The sequence below is a fragment of the Falco peregrinus genome, chromosome 6, assembly GCF_023634155.1.
Source record: "Falco peregrinus isolate bFalPer1 chromosome 6, bFalPer1.pri, whole genome shotgun sequence".
Classification (NCBI taxonomy): domain Eukaryota; kingdom Metazoa; phylum Chordata; class Aves; order Falconiformes; family Falconidae; genus Falco; species Falco peregrinus.
In genome coordinates, this window is record NC_073726.1 from 41,699,135 (window position 1) to 41,720,728 (window position 21,594).

Genomic DNA, 21,594 nt, shown 5'->3' on the forward strand with positions numbered 1-21,594 from the left:
GTCGGAGAAAATACTGCTAGAAGAAGTGAAATGAGCATTGATACATCTAAAACTGCTTTATGCCCTTTGATGAAATGGTTTTTATGTGCTGCATCTGTGGAATTCTTGAACTGCTGCATTAGTACATATCAGCCTGTATTACAGTGTGTAAGAAAAAGTAAATTGAACAATGCTTAAGAAACACTATTGAAGACCAGCAGGCTCAAACCATGACACACCATTTTCTCTTATAAAACTTGGCAAATTATATAATTCTTCAAGCTCTTGTAAAACCAGCCAGCTCATGTACCTTTAAATAGAACATGACATGCCCAGAATGCCTAAACATGCCATACAACTCTTATGCAGTGAAATATAAACATTTCAGAAAGGAAAAGGATGTTCCCCTTGCTCCCTTGCAGTATTACAAGAACTTATTTTACGATAATTTGTATTTGCTGTTAAAAGTGACCTAAAAAAAATAAAACCAAAGCCAAAATATGTCGTCGTTTGTTTTTAGTTTGTTTTTTTTTTTTTTTTTTCCCTGAACAACAGATACCAAACACTGGACTTCCTATTTCAGAAGAGTGTTTGTCAGAATACTGTTTCTCTTTTTTCCTGGAAGGCTCTGGCCAACAAAACATTTATGAAGATGATGACCATAAAAAAACCCTTAAGCTTTTGAGTATTATCTAGGAATGAAGTCCTAACATTCCTTTTCTAACAGTTGGGAAGAAAAGAATGTAACACATTTTAAAAAGACCAAACAAAACTACTTTCAAGTCTGTGTTTAAGAATATTATAAAAGCAGCACTTTCAAATGATGCACACTCTGTTTACATCTTTACAGCTCTGTTAACTGAATAGCTTTAGATGTTAACTGTAAAGAAACAAACAGTTAAGCACAACTTTTAACATTTCATTTGCATATTGATCTTATGTTTTCTTCCAGTTGCTCTCTCAGCACTGTGGACTAATAGTCACACAAGTTAATAACTATCACAGATCATACAACATTAACATGACCAAAATAACAGCAAAAAAAGCCTGATCAAAACCAATATGCTTCCCATGTCCAAGCATAAATCCTGACAAAAATAAGACAACACTCAGCAAAACTCCTGAACGCAGCGCAACTATTGTATAATGTCAGTGATCTACAAGTGTGAAAAATTGTAAAAAGGACTCTTGACTCCATTAGTCATTAACTACAAATTAGTTTGAAGTCAGCAATGATGTTAAAGTCAAAGACTTTAAAGATCTCTAGGCTATTTTACAGATTGGGTAATGAATCTTCACAATATATCAAAAGGTAAACACAAGTGGAGCCTTTTAAGATCAACATCTCTTTAACAAGGTGTTTTTAAAGTAAAGCTGAAAGTAAAATAATCAAGTGTCACTGGTAGCTTGTTTTGCAATCTTTTTTCCAAAGTTGATAAATTGAAATGTGTAAAATAATTGTTGTTGTTTAGAATTTTCTTATTACTGCTGTACTACAAAGTATAGCTTTGCTCAAACTTGTAGCATTAGGCAGTTACAACTTTCATGTTATTTTTAAGTCAGATCTATTGCTTGCCTATCAACTGTGCTGACTGTATTTTACAATCAACAGGTAAAGCAAAGACACATTTGTTTTTTATTTTAGAAACTTAAGTTCTGTGTTTGAACACCTCAAAGCTTTCCTTTCTTTATTCAAGAGATCAGAAATACTGCTTTTTTCCCTCCTCTATTTTCATGTATCAATTTAGTAACGCATGATACACAGGCCATCACTAAAATTAGGTATAGTCTTTTTCAGAAATAAAACTCCTTTTTTCTGGAGACGTACCTAGAAATACTTGCTATATGCTACTTTGTTTAGAGTACTGACAGACAGCGATTATGTAAACTCACTTATTTCTTTAACATAGAGAACTATGACAGACATTTCATTTTTTCTAATAAAGTCGTTCTGGGAGAAGTAACATTGAAAAAGATTTCCCCATGGCATAAAGACTTCACTAAATTTCCTCCTCTAGCAAAAACATTAAGGATTCCAGGTTCCTCAAGAAAGCAAACACCCAGTACTCCAATACTTGAAAGCACTTCATGACATCTTTTTATAATCAGATTAGACTTCTCCATGATATGATTTGCAACTGGCACCACTTAGTGCTTCTGCAAAACAGATCTCACTGGATCTCGGGACTGAAAGGTACCTCTAGCAGCAGCATCTATGTCAGCATGGTTTGCACTGAACTCCGTAAAACTACATAAATACAAACACTTAATGCCTGTACAGTCTACTTAAGAGAACAGATATTACAGCCTACTTTCAATACGCAAAAGGAGATTTCATAACTAGAATGGGTGACTTTAGATTGAGATATTTAGGGCTGGGTGGAGAGGTGTCTGACATAGTCATGAAAACTAAGACTAAAGCTAAGAGCTGCCCGATACCTAGAAGGGACTGTTTACAAAAGATACTAATCTATTTTTATGCACAAGAGCTCCTCCATTTGGGCACACAAGCTGCTTGCGTGGTAAGAATAACAAACTCTATGCCTTGGGGCCAGAAATGGCCTCCACCACCATTTCACAAAATCAGCGGTGACATTCCCTTTGTGTATTTATTAATGAATAATGCTATTTTAGCATGACACCTGCCCATTTTATTTAAAAGGCCTACTGTGCCATCACCAAGAGTACACACTGCATCCCATTGTGACAGGGGTCCTGCTGACATACAGAGTCATGTGCAGCTTTCAAAGCATTATGTTGCACTTTTCCTCCCACCATTAGTACATGCACTCCACAGTAAATACATTTAACTCAATAATAAATCATTATTATAAAAGTATTTTTTGAAGTATCATAGGATTTACAGTTTGGAATTGCAAAATTTTATTTTCAGCTTCATGATAACGAACATCCACAAAAAGGTAACCTATAAACTGAAAATGAATATAGCAGGATTTGAGTGTGAGAAAGGGGTCAGGTGGACGCGTAGGCACAAAAAAAAAAATGTTCTTTTCTTGTTAGATTACTGAAGTTTAAGTCTCATTGCAACAGTGTGCATCAAAAGTGAAGCGCAATAAAAGCATAGAGATTCCATATTTCAGTGCTTCCAGCTGAGAAACTCATTTGCTCTGTGGCTAGGAATGAATTACACCTCCTGAAGCTTCACACCTGCTTTCTGGTGCATAGTAATTCTCAGCTTCCCAATCAACAGAGAGCAGGCACAAATAGTTAAGGCAATGCTCACAGGTTTTGCCACCTGAATTTCCACACAAGCATGTTTCAAGTGGGCAGCCTCAAAAGAAATGGGTGTGCATTGTTTATGAGGGGATAACATCGATAAGCAGGGAAGTGATTACTTTAAAAGCCAGATAAAGCAACTTAAATCACATTTGCACACTTCTAGGAACTTGGTGTGACATCAGAGCATTCCTTCAAAACACAAACCAACTGGGACAAACCAACATGGCTATGTTCAACAAATGTTTTGGAGATGTTTGAAGAGGAGTAAGAAAAAGTGGAAAAGAAAAGAAAAGAAAGTGTACAGGTAGATAACTGCTCATTTCTTTCTTTTTCATCCACTGGTGCACCACAATGCCTCAAAAAAGCAATAATCCAGGAACACAGAACACCAAAATAAAAGGAAGTTAATGAAGTGCCAATTCTGTCTCCTCTCAGAGTACATTTCATGAGCTTACAAAATACAGACGGTGATGTAAGAAAAATTACAACATCGTGTGTATCACATGTTCCTCTTGTGACATAACCTATATACCCATAACCCAATTCTTTATATAAATGCAAAAAAATAAAGAGAAAAATCTTTAAAGCCAGTATATACGTAGTTGTTTTTCAATGAGCTCTGCTGAGGTGTACAATTAATGAGGAATAGTCACAGGTTATACACAGATGATACCTGTACCTGCCTAACTGGATTTTGATAGCACTACATGGGGCGTCCCATAAACGGCAAGTATACAGTTTTCATTATTTTAGTAGGCCACTTAAATCAACATTTTTCCCCTCAACTATATAAAACCAGCCCATTTCAAACTACCATTCATACCACGAAACAAATAATCTCCTAACTTTTACATTCCCTTAAAGATTATTTCACTCTTTTTCTTGCTTTCCTTAGTTTTCATGTCACTGTTCCCTTCCTCCCCTACTTGTCTGCCCTTCCTGATCTTCAGTTCAAGGTTCGTTCCTTTCTCCTCTCTGCCGTTCATGACAACTAATCCTGCTGTAGTTGCATAAGCAATACTCTCCTCCCTCTTCTGTCCTCTGCATCTCGTTTTCCAGCCTTCCTGTTGGATTTTAATTTTATTACAAGTTTTCTTCTTCTATCCTTTTCTCACTTCTCTGTAATACAAGCTCTGGTTTAAAATAAAATTTTAAGATGACAAGCAAACAGGAAATCACTCACTAACAGCTTCAGCAGCTATGTAATTTTGCCATAGCTAATATCCCTTTATTCCCTGTCCCTCACAGTTCTTCTCCATTGGGTTGTATTTATAATAAATTTTACACTGTTTGCAGTAAGAACCACATTCCCCTATTTCTTCTGCAAGACAGCCAATACATTATGTACTGCAGAGTGGATAGAACAACGCAGATACTCAAATGAAAGAAGTGTTCCTTAGCTGCTGCCTTTCAAGAAGTCAAGGACAACGAAGCTGCTTATTATACAGGGAAGACTCTTGAAATGGGAGAGAGAGAACAAGAGATTACACAGGGTCTAACCTCAAAAGTAGTAATCAGTAAAACACACACTGCGTTCATGAGAATTTGGCTACATCTTAGTATTCTTAGTATTTCTGGATATCTTAAACATACTCCTAAAAGCAGACTCAATATTGGAAATCTTGTAACATCTGCTTTTCCAGAGAAACAATGGCTATTGCAGCTGCTCAGCAGCTTTTTGCCTTTTGTTTGTTTGGTTGATTTTTTTGGGTGGCGTGGAGGTGGGGTGGTAGAACAAAAAGAAAATTTAAAAAAACAAAACAAAACACACACAAAACTGGCCAGGATGATTTTGGTACTGTTTATAGTCCAACACATTACTTTTAAAGGAGTGGTAAAGATCCTTAAAAGCCTTAAGCCAAACTACAACGTTCACTGTATCTGAACAGAGCACTATAAAGCGGGTTCTATTATAAATCAGTACTTAGCATTATCATGGTACACATGATATGTAATCACATGTAATTATATGTACTGTACTATGTATTATTACATATGTAATGGTTAAGGCAATTAGCTAACAAATCAGATCACTCACCAAGATCAAAATTAATTAACTCCTTTTCTCCCACATTCCTGTAATTTTGAAGGAAGGAAGTGCATTCTACAGACAGAAGAATGAGCTAACTTACATGGGAGCAGACATTAAACCAAGTTACCTTGATCTGCAAATTTGTACTGAACAGCAAACCCAGCTAGCAATATTTCTGTTTGTACAGGTAATGGAAAATGTAGGAACTATTAATGATAGTGGTATTAGTGACAGCATAAAAGAGAAACTATCAGCAAAGAAAATTCTCTTTTTTCCTCTATTATCATGAATGACATTATCTAATACAAATGAAAGTTAACTGTATTACTCCTCTCTTCTCAAAAATCTGAAACTCTGATAGTTTAATGGCTTTGAGACACAACTGAAAATTCTTGTCAGCCATATGTCCGGGGAATAAATAACCACATATAGTATTTATTCCATCCCAGAGACAGAGCCACACCATTTTCTATTTCAGCCAAATCCTTAGCAAAGCTATAACAGAAATTCAAACTGTGTAACAGCTAAAGACGCTCACTGTAAAAAGCAAGGCATAGCTAATATAGCCACGCTACAATTTAGCCCATTGTCCCTATGCTGCTAACAGTCATTTTTATTTTGTTCAAATAATTTCTAGTAAGGACAATGATACATAACATACCAGAAAAATACAGATCCCTCTCTGATAAAACCCAAGGGAAAACTTACATGTGAGTTCAAAGACATTTTAAGAACATAACTCTGTGTGGTGTGACAGTTTTGTTTTTTTTAAAAAAAAAAAACCAAAAAAACAACTTGTTCACTGTTAGTCCTGATTTCTGACAACTAGATAAAGTCAAAAGAGCTTTCAACAGAAACTTAACTTGACACAGAAAAAAAAGTAGCATTAGCCATCACTTGTTGAATTTTGAGTTCTAGCTCTGTTTAAGTCCCTAAGGTCTATACCTGCCACCTCCTCAAAAACCAAACAAAACCACAACTAACCAAACAAAGAAGGAAGATAAGAAATAAAAGACCTGTCTTACCTCAAGGTCAAAATGCACTAACATACACTCAAGACTTCATTTCTTCTCTCTGGTCAGTCAGAACTCTGTGACTGCCAGACATACCACTCGATTCTTTTTGCTCCTATTCAGGGTAAGAATGTGGGTGTTTTGAAAGGGATTTTCTGTCCATGTACAAAACTAAAATAAATTCTAGAGACTGGACTAATCTCAAATACGATTATTCGTACTAATTAATACTCATACAAATGATGGCTATACCTCATTTCTATTGAAGTGTTAGGGAGTAAGAACTTTCAAATAGTGAAAAAAGAAGTTGATACAGGAAAAAAAAAAGCACTCTCCAAAGTCTGTCACGTAGGAAAAACCCCCAAACAAACAACGCTTTTTTATCAATAAACATTAAAAATATTTTGTAATAAACAAACATAAACATTTCAACAAATTTACAAAACAATACTTTCTCCTGACTGTAGTGAACCCCTGAAGCAAGGCTTTGAAGACCACCTTCAAATGCAAGAATGACAACTCATTTCAGCAAGCCAGACGCAGCTGTGGTGATTAACTTGCAAAAAACATCTTCACCCCTCCATAACCAATGATGACCAAGAATAAAATGCAGAACAATACTGACATTTTTACAAGACCATACAACAAACCATTGCTGTTTTCAGAATGCTTAATCCTTTAAGGAAGAAATCAGTGAGCAGAAGTTCATTCCTTACTGCATATTATCAAGCTACAAACTATTTTAAATTCCACTGCTGTCACTGGCACTGAAAAAGTATGCAAACTATTAGAACTTTAGTCTGTGAAAGAACAGAAACCATAATTTTCTGAATATTTTAAATACTACGCAAGAGGTATCAACTGAATTCACATTTCCACCCGTGTTATTTCACAGTATTAGTCAGAATCATAGTTAGAATAAACGTAAAAAGAACACTGCAACATACCTGTGTGACCATGCTTTGTATATATGTGGTTGGATGCTGCTGCTTTTGTTGAACAGCACTTTCTATTGCTACTTTCGCTACAGTGCTTGGATCCGCTCCAGCTGGCACAGCAACCATAGTTGCACTGCAACCAGCATTGTTGGGGTCACTGATTGTAACAATTCTAACTCCTACTTTATTTGGAATTCCTGGAACAGTTTCCCTGTCATTATCCTCTGCTGGCCTCTTTACAGTTTTGCATTCTGCTGTGCCATTAGTAGACCGAACTTCGGATGACAGGGTAGACTGGGACACTCTAGGTCCTGAGTGTGGAACTGCTATGATTTGATGCCCCTGTATAACAGAGGCTGTAGATTGTGGTGAGACAACTACACTTGGGCGTTGCTGAGGCACATCTGAATTCAAACTTGAAGCTAGAGGTCCATTAGGTAAATCAGTGTTGGTACCACTAAGTTGCTGGGTTAACAGTTTTGCAGCCTCCTGTGTACCGCTTACAACAGGTGAACTACTCAAAGTTAATACAGGCCCATTAGAAATTCTTTCCCCTTGATCACCTTTGGCAGTATCTTGCTGCGTGGCATCCAAATTCCCTTGTTGTTCCACTGAAGATATCTCACCGTTTCCTACATGATTGGAAGTTTTGTGATTTGGAATGTTTTTGCTCAAATGAGAACCATCTCCTTTATCAAAATCACAGATTCCATTAACTAGGGGCTTCTTCAAATCACTTTTAATTTCCTGTGTGTCCATTTGTTCAAAGTTCTGCTTTCCAGGAGCTCCGTTCTCACCCATTTCTAATGATGGCCCATTACTGACTTGTGAGCACTGATTGGCCTCATTCTGAGTTTTCCCTGAGTTAGAAGGAGGTAGACTGGAGTCACTATACTTTCTCCCATTTAAAAGACTTCCCACCTGCATTTCATTTTCTTTTGCATCCCCATTGCTGGTGTTTGCAGCTCCTCTTCGGCAGGAAGGATTCTCCATAACTTCAATTTTACGTTCATGAATGTGTAAACCTGTTGCTTCCTTTGCTTCTTCCTCCTTTTGGCAAATTATTTTATCACCTTTAAATGGGGGAGCAGCAGTACACGGTGATTGTCCAGCCGAAGGTGCTTGAGTAGCTGGAAGTGTTTGCACCTGTAGCCCAACTCCTGTCTGTGCTCCACTCACTGCAATTCCTGCTGGAGCAATGATTTGAGTTGCATTTCCCTGACTCACAGTTGCAGTAGCAAAACTCGTATTTGGCACAACTGTTATCGTAACCTGGTTGCCAGTAGTTCCTTGGAAAATAGTTGCTGGGCTGTTTGAGATCAACTGGCCTGGCAATATCTGTAGGTTAGAAATGGGTACTGTTTGTACTGCCCCTTGGGACTGGATTGCACCCGGGACCAGCTGAACATTTTGCTGTCCAACTAGCAGCTGCTGAGCTGGAGACTGTCCCTGAACTCCAAAACCTGGTGCCTGGTTATTGGCCATCTGGTAAACCACCTGAGGGCTAGGAGCTCTTGCATTGTTAGGTGGAGGAATCTGTGGAGCTGGGAGTATAAGCTTCCCCCCTGGAGTTGAAGGGCCTCTTTTTGGAAGAAGCAGTTGTTTTATCAGGCTAGATTCACCAGAGTTAGGCTGGCCAACTCCTGTATTAGCTTGTGGTGACTGAACTTGCATTTGTATCGGTTGTTGTACCTGTACCTGCTGCTGCGATGATGCTGGTGAATGTTGCTGCTGCTGCTGCTGCCTCTTTACAGAAAGCATCTGGCTGACAGTAGGAGGGGGTCCTGACTGAGGAGTTGTAGATGAAGATGACATAACTGTAGGGACTTGATTATTTGTAACCGGACCTGGGGATGGTGAAGAAGATGGAGTAATGCTTGGCTGTCCAGTCAGCTGGACAGTTTGACCAGTGGGAAGAGAAGCTGGATTAGCAAGCACTATTTGATGAATGGCTGGTGCATACGTTTGACCTTGCTGAGCTGGCTGGCTTACGATCACTACGCTTTGCTGGGATGGTGGTGGAGGCTGCTGCTGTGGCTGCATCGGCTGCTGTACCACAGCAGGTGGAACTTGCTGAGACGGAAGAGGCTTTGGTGCAATATTCTGAAACCCTACCCTAGATGTCGGTGGGTTTTGGACACCTGCAATTGTAACCACCTGCCCAGCTGCTACTTGGAAATTTTGAACTGTGGTGGCAGAAACAATGTTAGATGCAGAGGTTGTGACGTACTGCTGTGGTGCTATGATGACTGTATCTTGTTGCTGGTTACCAGCAGAGGATTGCTGAGATGATGTCTGTCCAGGTTGTGATGATGTGCTGATAAGCTGCTGACCCTGTGAAACTGCTGAACTGCATGCTGGTATGTTTTGTACTCTGCCAAATATATGACCCTGAGGTACAGCTTGCTGAATGACCGTAACAGGAGTGCCTGAAGGTATCTGTCCTGGTACCACTGCGTGCAGTGGAGACTGCTGTTGAATTACAGGTTGGTGGTGAAGCAATGTCTGAGAACTAACAACAGTAACAGACGGCTGTTGTCCTGTAGTGCTGTGATTTTGGTTAGAAGCTTGTGCTCCTCCTACAGCAATAGTAACAGGAACTGCAGACTGGGGAACAGAGCTCTGTATTACTGTGGCCTTCACTACTTCACAGGGTATCGGACCTTTATTCTGTATAACAGTCACTGGAGCATTTTGTTGCTGCTGTGTATGAATAGAAGGATTTTGTGGAATTCTAGAAACAGTCTGTGCCACAGTATGAACACCTTGAATTGGAAAAGACATCTGTGTTGCTGTCAAAGTTGAAGACTGGTTAATAGGGGTCCTCTGATAGTGATTTCCTACGCTTGGTAGCCCATGAGGGATTCCTGTTGAAATAAACACAGTAAAAGTTTGGAAGTAAAAATTATTTCAAAACACATGAACATATTTTTTTTTTAAATCCAGTTTGTAATTCTATTTGAAGCAGTTCATCTTCTCAGCTATACTGCATCTGAATTAATGATGCTGCAACAATGGCTCGTCTGCTCACTGACAAGTTTACATGTCAAATATTAGAATGGCATTGCAAGTACATACTGTAATACTATTCCTAACATTATTGAAAAAAATCAACCAAAACATGTGGCCCCAACTTTCAACACTTTCAAACTATTTTCAAAAACTTGTGTCTTTTATTGTCATTTCGGAATCAATGCAGAATACTTGATATTTAATTAATTAAAGAACCTGCTGGCGAAGGAGACGAAGACACATCAGGAATTGAATCAACCCGGACAACTGGGGTAGACGAAGTTGGTTGCTGCTGATAGTACATCTGAATGGGAAGTGGTATAGCTCTCCTTTTCACTCCTACCACGTGTATATGTGCTTGACCATTGTTACTTGGATCTTCTACTCTCTTCACTGTATGATTTGGAAACACAGTTCTACCAAACACAACATAAATCTATGTTAATAAACACAGTAACTCAACCCTCTTACAATGTTTTTAAGTAGCTGCTCTTGTGTGCAGAGTAACTGCACTAATGCCTGCATCTTTGCAATATAGTAGGATTCTCCAATAGCATCCGAATATTAATCATTGTGGACTAGCGGCTCCACCAGATGGTTGGCCAAGAACTTATACAAGCCAAGTGGAAACTGCAATACCTCCAAAAACCACATTGGAAAGAATGAGAAGTACTATAAGCCGAGAAGGGACCCTATCAAAGATCCTGAAACAGAACTGAATAAAATTCTATTTTATTCAAATATTTTATTAAAAAAAACCCAACTAAACATTTGTTTCAATTAAAATTCAAAAACTGGATGTCTTTCAAACTCAACTCAGCAGATCTTTTCTCAAAGAAATCTAAAGCTACAGGTTAGTATTGAGCACATACAATTGCTTCTTTATTGTTGCACAAATTTTTCTCTTACCGCAGACATTTATAAAATCCAGTTGATGTTAGGATTCCACCTCGAGCTAATTTACTACAGGTAGAGAGGTATTCAGAGTACATTTCTGCTCGAGAGACTGAGCAATCAAGATTCACTTCAAAATGTGCATTCAACCTGAGGATGAAAAAATAAACTATGAAGCAAAATATAGAAAGAGTACTTTTAAAAGGGATATTAAAACACTTCTGTCTGTATCACAGAAACTTTTGAGACTGGATAACAGCATGGAAATAGCATTTTAGTACATTGTCTGTTCCATACTTTTGCCTTCTCACTGCTTATGATTCAACACATAGGAACCCTAACACATGCAGTCAGTTTTACATGCAAGATCTTATTTACATATCTAACATGCAAAACAGTCTCTACAGATGCCTTCTTTATTGTATATTCAGAAACAAAACCAAAAAAGGATTTTGTGATGTCTCCTCCCCACAGCTCTAATCTTACTTCTTAATGATTCTACTTTAGCAAAAGGTGACTGAATGCCGGCTAATTCTTCATCAGAAATCTCAGAAGTCAACATTTGTACCAAAACCAAGATTTTGTTAACTGATCTGCTAATGCAGTCTTACTTTAAAATAAAAGTAAACCCAGAAATAGAATAGCAATCTCAACCCTGCTATTCTTACAGAGGTGGGAAGGCAGGAAAAGGAACTGGGATTCTAAGAGAGTAGGCACACAAACACACTCTCATTCCTAGAGTCCCACACTACACAGACATCAATAAAATCCTTGAACAACCTGTTCTGCCTAACATTCAATTTCCAGGGAAAGGCAGTATTTGTATCTCCTACAGACTCTCCACAAACACACAGACCATCCAACCCTCAACCAGGAAGCTGTGAGAGAAAGAAATGTTTTCTGTTAGTTTAATTTTTCTTTCAGATCCATTATTCCAACCCAGAGACATGGGAGCAGTTCATCCCCAGCAGCAAATGGAGCTAAGTAATAACTGACACAATGCTGAAATACCAGTACCAGCATATAGGCTCAGACAGAATAGAAATATATTCTAAATTGCCGGCATTTACTATATGGTGCTAACATTTTGGATAAATACACTGTATTCTCCTTTGTAGAGTCCTACACTCCCAATATAACTAGATGTGTCAAAGGAGAAAAATCAAATCATTACATTCTTCAAATTGTGTTCTCTCATGATCAGTAAAGAGTAAATATAATGCCATCTCTCCTGCAGCCGAGTTACCATTTTATTATTACAAAAACTGAGATCATGCTGCATAACAGCAAGTCTAGGTATTAATTAAATTCAGCATATCAGACAAATGACTGTCCAGTTGGGTATGTCATATTAGGCTGACACACTGACACACTGTACCAGCAAACTGAAGATACTGAGGACTTGAAATGGTGAAATAGGATCTGTGACTAGCGTCACACACTGTGACTAGTGGTCACACACACTTACAAGGACTTCTACTCAGGCCAAGCTGGCTAATAATATATCCAGGAAGGTCAAATTAAATACCTCGTCTTTCTGCTGCTTCCAAGAGATAGTAACTTTTTCTAAATTCTACTGCTGTGATTTACTCATTTTCCCATTTCTCTCAGTAGGAAGCAATGACTAAAACATACATGAAAATGCACATGAATGTAAGGCACTCCGTATTAGCATTGATGAAAATGCTTGGAAGGGGCTTACTCCTCTGCTCTCAGTTTGTGTTGTCCCTCCTCTTTCTTTTTGGCAGCACAATAAGTATTTAAAGAGGATTTTCAGGACTAGATATTAGCTTTTATTTCTCACTAGTTCATATCCATCTAAGACTAACCAGAAGAAAATCAAGTACAAAATAACAGTATTCAACACTGACAGCTGAAGTAGTATGCAGAATCACAAACAAAGCAGGCATTTGAAATCTTCCTCATATACGCTCTATATTTGTTTCAGTGTTTTCTGCCATTTGTGATACCACACAGTTGCAGCATAGTACTACTCATACTTATTTCAACAGCCAAAACTTCTATTTTACATTTTATACAGAATGCACATTTCACCTCGCCTACAAATTTTACTACTGAAAGCTAGATGTCTGGTGCTCTCTATAGTCAAAAAAAAGAAGGTGGCACCAGACGGTAATTCATAATCTCATTGGAAATGAGGCAGGTGAAGGTAGTTCATTTTACTGTTGGGGGAATCTCCATTAAATTAAGACGACAGCCTAAAAAACTAGCTTTGGCTAGAGACCAACTTGCAAATCGCTACACTGAACTGCAGTGATTCCAACTCCAGGTATCTGTTAGACGTCTAAATGTGAATTTCCTCAGTCTTTCAGCAGTGTACGTTAATCACACTTTGCAGTGTGTGAACAGAAGCATGTGAACAAGTTGACCAACAAGAATCTGCAACATTTCCTGCTTGCAATCAAAGCTTTGCTGGAAGTAAAACTAAATCACGACCTAAAGCACTAAGCTTTGACAAATTTTACCCGCTTTATCTTGAAGACCCTTGTCTGATCAATAAGACAGCAGACAAACATACGAGTTGGGAAGCAGCAGAGGTGAAAGGGTCCATTCGAGACCCGATTAATACAAATATTTGGAAAGTGAGTAGATTTACATAAGTCAAACAATTCAGAAAGATCACCCTAAGTCCACAAGAACCACAGATGCAATAGTTTTTTCTCTAGATATCTGACAACAACAATATTAGTTGAAAGTAAGAGAATTTAGATGGAAAAGGCTTTGACATTCCTTTATCTGCTCGAAGTTCACAATGATCACATGAGAGTTTTGCAGGGCCTAGCTTCATAAAGCGATAATTACTTTTATATTGGTGCAGTAATATATCAACACATTATGAGATGAAAACACTCATGAAACAGATAATGCTGTCTGATAATTTAAAAAAATAAAATCAAGATCAGAGTTAAAAAAAAATTAAATTCTATTCTAAGAGAGAAACCAACTAATTTCAAATATCAACTGTAAAAAAGTGAATAAGCTGGTTGTGGTTTTTCTTTCCTATTTCTTTAAAGCAATGACAGAATGGTTTTGCTTTAGTCTTTTCAGAAAAACTAGTCTAACAGTAAATAGAAGTAAGCTAGAAAATTCTGTGACACACAAATACACCATCTTTGTTTTTCTTCTCCATTAAAGTATTAGAATAGAACTATACACTTACCACTGACATGCAAATTTCTCACTGTCTATTTCTACTATTCCCGGTGGCGGAGCAACATGTGGTGCTGTCCTAGAGGCTGTGGAGAATGAGGGGAGAGGGGGGGAAAAAACAACACTTGCTGAAACGATTTTTGTTCTCCTGAATGAAGCACTTCAACAACTCCATGACTTTCACTGGTACAATTTCTCCTGTATTTGTAAGCAAGTATGTGTCCAGCTAAGGCAAGTCACAAAAGCACACTAAGCAGACTACAAATTTGCACCACAATTTACCAAAGTAAAGCAGGGTATGTTAAGGACAGAACCACCACTAAAGTGCAATCATGACATAGCACTTAGTGAATGACACCTTCCAGAAAAATGATCATGATCCATGATCTCGGTACTTTACTAAGCATGATTTAAGAGTGGCACAATACTTCACCAGAACAGGCACAAACACACAGAAATTATTTGTCCAGTTCCCAAGTGGAAGAAAATATAACGTAAAGAATTAGTTCCAATGTCATATCAGTTCCTTCTATTCATTCTTGTTCATCCCCCTAGTCACATTCTTTTCCAGTCACTTTCACTGTGATATCTGCATCCATTCCAGGAACAGTACACTTAAGACATGCAAGCCAGTGTCTGTCATAATGGTTCTTTCTCCATTTTTTCCCCAGAACAGCTATGTCCCATCTTGTATGCCCTTGTGGTACACTGTTACATGCTTTTACTAGAAAAGACAGAATGAGGTACATATGCTGTTCCCCCAATCACTAATAGCTGTGACATCAACTTCCAAAGTGCCAGTATTTAATCCCAAAATAAACCTGCAAAAATTAATCATAATTAAAATTGAATTTACAGTCAAGAAAACACTTTTCAAGCTTAAAGAACAGTTAAAATTTGGTTCACATCACAATAAGCTGTTTAGCAGCTTCAACAGAGGCATGATTCTGTGTGTCTATTTCATCTCTGCAATTCTATCAAATACTATTGTTATTGCTCAATAATATTCTATGTAAGATACAATATAAGATAGACCTCTAAATCCCACCTGTAAATTGTGGGAACAATCTAGAATGGATACTCTTTCTTTCCACTGAACAAGTTAAAATAAGGAGTGAAAATAACTTGCAGTAAATTTTCAGATTAGCTACTGGAAAATATTAATTCTTTTAAAGCTTGTTTCACAACAGTTTTGACTAACATAGCTTTATATTTGCCTTGTGAACAATGAAAAAGATGCTGTCTGTTATGCATACTGCTATATTTACATGAATTAATCAGATACTTACAGTAGGTGAAAAATCACATATGCCATATAGGAAATTTTGTAGAAGAATATGTTCTCTTGCAGTGATACTAACCTGGGACACCTGTTGCATGGGCCTGTGAAGAACCATGATCCATTACTGGTGGTCTGACATCAAGTACTCCTTGCTGGCTAACACACTGATGTTCTATGAGTTTTACAGCAGTAAGTGCATCAGGTCCAAACATCTGGATGTCCATAGAAACCAGACATACTAATGTATCTGAAGTATTAAATGGAAAACCAACAATGATGTTAGGACAAGACAAATGAATGCTGCTGGGACATATTGATTTGCTTTAAAATTGCCATGTGCTGAAAAAAAACAAGCCTCTGCATACTTCTGTAGATTTCTTTTCTTTTTAAACACACTTTTTAGAACCACAGAATCATTTAGGTTGGAAAAGACCTTTGAGATCATCATGGCATTAAAAAAAAAAAAAAAAAAAAAAAAAAAAGAGAGACTTCAGAAGTTTTAGCTTTCCTAGTTATCAGCATCATCAATTTCTTGAGGACATGAATAAATCTTAGTAAAAACTTCCTATTCCAATATCCAACCCAAAGCTGCACACACACACTAGCAAGCCATGTTTTTAACCACTGAACATGGTATACTCTTAAGCCTTTTTTTTCCCGACATAAGTAAGAGCCATATATTTTGTTTCTCACTTACCTATGCTCTTCTCTACTTTAGCAATCTTTGAGCAGGCCACTTCTCCCATTTCTGTGAGCATGTATAGCACCTCAAGTGCTGAGATTACAAGCAGCACATCCGGTAGTGTGAGATGACATATGATCTCTTTATAGGATTCTTGATCCACATATTCACAAATTAAGACACCATTATCTTCAGCCTTACAAAGATTTGCCAAGATTTCCATGCCTAAAGAACAAATACAAAATAGTTTTAAACAGCAATAATTGCAATTCTAATACAACAATAAGAATAGCTAGAGATCTTACCTCTCATTTTTAAAAATCTATCCCTTGACATGAGGCATTTTGTAACAGTGTGAAACATTAGATGAGTAGTTTTGAAATCAACAGGATCCAAAAGAAGCTGACGAGAAAGGGGGGGGGAAAAAAATTACTAACACTATCCATATTGTGCTAATGGCTCAAAACCTTAAATTTACATATAAAAATATAAGGTCAAAAAGTGTTTAAATGCAGCACATATAAATGACATTTGTGTTCACAAAAAACACAACCCTGTGATCTTTGTATTATAGCTCACATTTTGAGTTCCCTCCTCCTCCCCTGCTCTGAAGTAGCAGTCTAATTTACACTTTCCAGTGCTCAGAATAAGGAAAATAACTTTACTCCCAGGCAGTTCACAGTATACACAAATATATTTTAATATCCAACAAACAGAACTTGAATAATGACAAACATTCCTTCCAAAACACAATCACAAACATTCATTCTGTTTCTATCCACTTCTGCTGCTCAGTCAGAGCTCTCAGACATTGTAATATGTAACATGCTCTCTTATTCAAGAGAAGCTGGATACATGGTAAATGAAAATGCCATCTTTTTTAGAAAGTTCAGCAGTGAGCCAACACTGCAAGCCTCACTCTCTGATACTACCCATTTTACTTAAATTTATCTGCTGTATTTTAAAATTTAAACAATATCTGAACATATCTACCTATAAAATTCATATAATTTATCTGCACAATTATATGACACATTGAAATAATGTATTTTATTACATTCAAGCCTCTTTGAAAATGATGCCTCACATGATTCAGGCAGTATACCCAGTGGCACATGACTAGCTTACTGGTGCCCACTACAAACTGCATAAAACCCTCTACCACCCCCTTTCTCAAAATGTATTATTTTGAAGTTATGACTAAAGGTTATAATTATGAAGTGAAGAAGCTAGTGTACAGTCCACAGAATTTAGCTAAATTCCTTTCTTCTCTCTAGGAAACTAAACTGAAAATTATACATGACAAATATTTCGCATCTCCCTATACAATCAGTCTTCTTCATGCGATTCCATTTCAAACCGAAACATACACTCTGTATTTTTGTTTTGGCTCTAAATACTTGTTTTCAAATTGCTATTTACAAATTCATAGAATAATTCATTTCCTGCTTCATCCAATGATCAAGGAAAAAAGTAATTAATTTAATTAACACTGAAGTAATGCTTTTATCAAATTATATTTTAATTATTCTGTTTAGAAGCACATTACCTCTGCTGCAATATTTCCCAGCGTGTCAAGCCCCAACTGCCGTAGAGAAATAAAGTGACTATGAGCAGAGAGTAGCAGGAACCGAAGACAAGTACGATTAGCTGCCAAAAGTTTAACATTTCCCTCTTCAAAAGAAAGATTACGTAAAATCACTGCGATCTGAAGTACCCGCTGCCCTTCAATATCATTAATGCCCAATTTGCGAGGTGGATGAAACAAGGATTCCCAAATCCACTCTTCTGATGGAATATCTACAAAGTAAACAAATACATTTTAGTCCATCTTTTGCTATATTTACCAACATGCAAGTATTAAGATTAGTCAAGATGTCTCACCTTGAGATTTGCTTCTGTCAGAAATTAGATCACGAACTTCAATATCCTCAACAATATCCTTCCAAAACTGAAAAAATAATTAAAAATACACTGAATTTCCAGGGCATTATATTTCTTTAGATATTGAAATGAAAAAGATTATTCTTTAAAAATTTCCTAGTACCTTGATACATCTAATAGTAACCACATTTTTCACTCATTTGATGATACGCAAGATGTTCAGTACTTTAAGATACTCCTTCCTTCAAGCCCGTAAGTACACATTCATGATCAACCATCGCTACCACGAAGTACTTTGCTGAAGCACATACTGAAGCTATATGGACAGTTTTCCACAATTAATTAGAAATACTGCAGTTGTAAGTGGGGAAAAAGTGCAGTTCATCCTCCTTCACCTCCTACAAACAGTAAACTCCTAAAGCAGAAGATGGTGACTCCTCTCAGTTTCAGTAGATCTTAAGACTCCTGGCCAGAAGTACAACAGTCAGATTTCTATCTTGGGAGACTTTTTAAAGCTTCTGTTATGTTTTCCACATCATCATAGATCAAGGGAAAGAGAGAAGCAGCAACCACCATCACCAAAAACCTTTCTAAATATAAGCAAAACAGAATGCTTCAGCAGTCTGGAATTCAAATTACTTTACAAATACATGGTCTGATCTGTAAATGGTTATTATGCCAGTTAGTTCTTGAATTTCAACAGGACTAGCAAGAGATTAAGGTTTACAAGCTAATAAAGACACACACTGTGATGTATATTAATACAAAAATACATGATATATACATTCTAATGTCTAGTTTTATAATGAAAATATAAACACTCCTGTGGCTCACTAATGAAATACAGCTCCTCTTTTGGCTATGCTCACAGAATAAAACCACAAATAAATTTGGATAAAAAGGGAAGGATGGGAAGCACAACCAGCTGAACAGCAGGAGAAATCTTGCTATGCAAATGTAATTACTAAATTACAGCGTTCATACCAAGCTTGACAGTGCTATTTTCTTGAAAAATACAATACTACAGATTTTGTAAATTGGAATGAAAAAAAGTTATTTTCCACTGCAAAGATGCTAAATGACATTCAAGTGCTGTTTAGTAAAGAGGATTACTTGCACAGAAGAGATTACTACCTCATTTTAGCAAAGAGAAGAACAGCCCGATATAAGTCTAACCTTACCGGTTTTCTAATTAATACTGAGGCTATTAGCAAGCACCACAGAAGATGAAAGCACGCAGGTAAAATCTGCAGAACGTACTTAATTTTGAGATACCCTTACTTTTAGAGAAGGAGGCTATTTAAGGAAAAGGCTTCAGTCATTGTTTATAAAAGCACAAAATAGTATACTCTGGAAATATACCAGTCCTTCCTTTAGGATGTTTCCTTTTGGAAAAGCAATGAGCACAGTAAGCCTTCACATTTCACTGCTACTTAAAAGAAAAACCTCAGAAGCTTTTAAAGATTAGTTGTTTAATCAGTTAAAGATTTTTTTTAAAGTGAATATTGAACAGATACTTAAAAGTCTTCAACTTCAACCTGTATCTTTTTGGAAGAGGCCAAAGTCAACCACAATACAATGTTAAAACTACTGTCACAAGTCAAATGTTAAAACAGCATCATCACATTTTGCTAGCCGAATACTCCAATAATCCACCTTTTGCAACTTAAGTATTATGTGTATAGTCCAAAATCAAACATTTAAAAACTCTGACAACATAAAGTCACAAAGGAGTAAATTTTTCTATCTGGAAGCCAAATCACCCTGGACATATTCTCAAAGGGATGGAAAATGAGGATTTTAGAATTCTGCAGATGAAGACACTACAGACACTGCTGAAGATAAAGCCTCAAAGTACTATGGCTAAAGATGAAGACAGGAATACATTGTTGGAAAACTGTACTTGTCACCTAAAACTTGATGAATGAACAGATACACACTTGAACAACTGAGAAGGTCTTCCCTTCCTAAAGAGGCAGTCTGTTGAATGCTATCTGTCAACTCAGATGAGATTATCTTTTTCAGAAAAGAACAGAACATGGCTCCTTCCTGTAAGCTGAGATACACACCAAGGTGCCAAATAAAGTTGACTTACATATAACTGTTATTCTTCAAATTGTTTCATTATACAGTCATGCTGTGAGCATAAGATGCTAAACCTCTCCAGCTAGAGAATTTTTACCACAGGATTACTTAGACCATATACACAAGCCCTGTTACCTACATGAAACACACCAAAATAATGTTCATCCCACACACCCTCAGTTCCTCTGAGCCCTACCGATATGGAAAGGCTCTTAAATCTCTAGGAAAGAAAATCTGTGGGACAGACATGAATATGCAGACAATATAAATTCAAAAATAAAAACTGTTTTTCTCTCCCTCTCTCCTGAGTGTTTATTTCTACACACAGAAGCACTGTGGGTGATAATCCTCACCAAGAACACTGCTTTACCTGTGGAAGTGTCCCCAAGTCTTTTCCTTGCTCAAAACTGCAGGGTTGCATTCCCAAAGCCAGCATGTGTCATGGGTGCTTCAGCAACTGTGAAATGCCTACTGCAGTAGAAAACCAGGCTTCCTGTGAGCACTCTGCAGATTTTAAGATTTCAAACACTCTGCAAAAGCTCCAGTGATATGACCAAATAACTCAGAAATATTATCCCAAAGATAGTATCACCAAAACCCTCAGAAATATTATCCTATATCCTCCATTCAAGAAGTCACTAACTTAAAACAGCTTATCAGTAAGTAACGTGCTCAGAAATCCAAGCAGCTAAAGCAAACTATTATATATGGCATTTAATGTATCTATTTTAGAGATAGGTTGCTAACTATAGAAGGGTCAGGATCTCAAGGACTTTAGCTGTTGACAAGCATGTTGCAACAATAAATGTTCAGGTGGAAGCCTGATATGTGTATATCACTATACCGAACTCCAAAACACCTGAAAGCTTTACCATAGATAGCTGAGTTGAATTCCTAGCAAAGGGAAGAGGCCATCTGTCTCCAATGATTTAGAATTGGTAGAACAATTTTCCGTTTGATTCCAGCAAGCTATCTTCTAGAATGCACCATACATAGAAGAGTCAACTATTTCCCTCAGAAAAGTTACTATTCTGTTCAGGGAATGACAAACAGCTTGAAGCAACACCCTTGTGTACTGCATGTACAGTCACATTAAGGAATTTTAAAACTACAGCCAGCCTGGCCTATGACAAAGTCTCAATCAAATTATCAGGCATAAAATCAAGTGGTCCAAACATTTAAAAAATGCGGGTTCTTTGAGAGATGCTATGTCAGACCCAACAGTGAATATGAATTCTGCATCTTTGACTCAGACAGAGGACTTCAAGAAACCTCAAGCAGACTCAGGACACTTAGGACCTCTTCAGAAAGAAGGAAAAAAAAACCCAAAAAACACTGCCAGAAGAAAGAGTCCTTGATGAGACTTTGAAGGTGGTAAATTG

General features: G+C 37.2%; 1 protein-coding gene across 1 annotated transcript in view; it reads right to left on the reverse strand.

Moving 5' to 3' along the window:
* ARID2 (AT-rich interaction domain 2) overlaps positions 1-21,594 on the reverse strand; it is a 105,707-nt gene that overhangs the window by 14,871 nt on the left and 69,242 nt on the right. The window contains exons 7-15 of the mRNA XM_005242090.4: positions 18,128-18,194; positions 17,793-18,043; positions 16,549-16,645; positions 16,259-16,468; positions 15,641-15,808; positions 14,290-14,365; positions 11,124-11,258; positions 10,431-10,630; positions 7,212-10,069 (exon numbers count right to left, since the gene is read on the reverse strand). Of these exons, the coding sequence (XP_005242147.2) occupies positions 7,212-10,069; positions 10,431-10,630; positions 11,124-11,258; positions 14,290-14,365; positions 15,641-15,808; positions 16,259-16,468; positions 16,549-16,645; positions 17,793-18,043; positions 18,128-18,194 (4,062 nt within the window). The remainder of the gene's footprint in view (positions 1-7,211; positions 10,070-10,430; positions 10,631-11,123; positions 11,259-14,289; positions 14,366-15,640; positions 15,809-16,258; positions 16,469-16,548; positions 16,646-17,792; positions 18,044-18,127; positions 18,195-21,594) is intronic.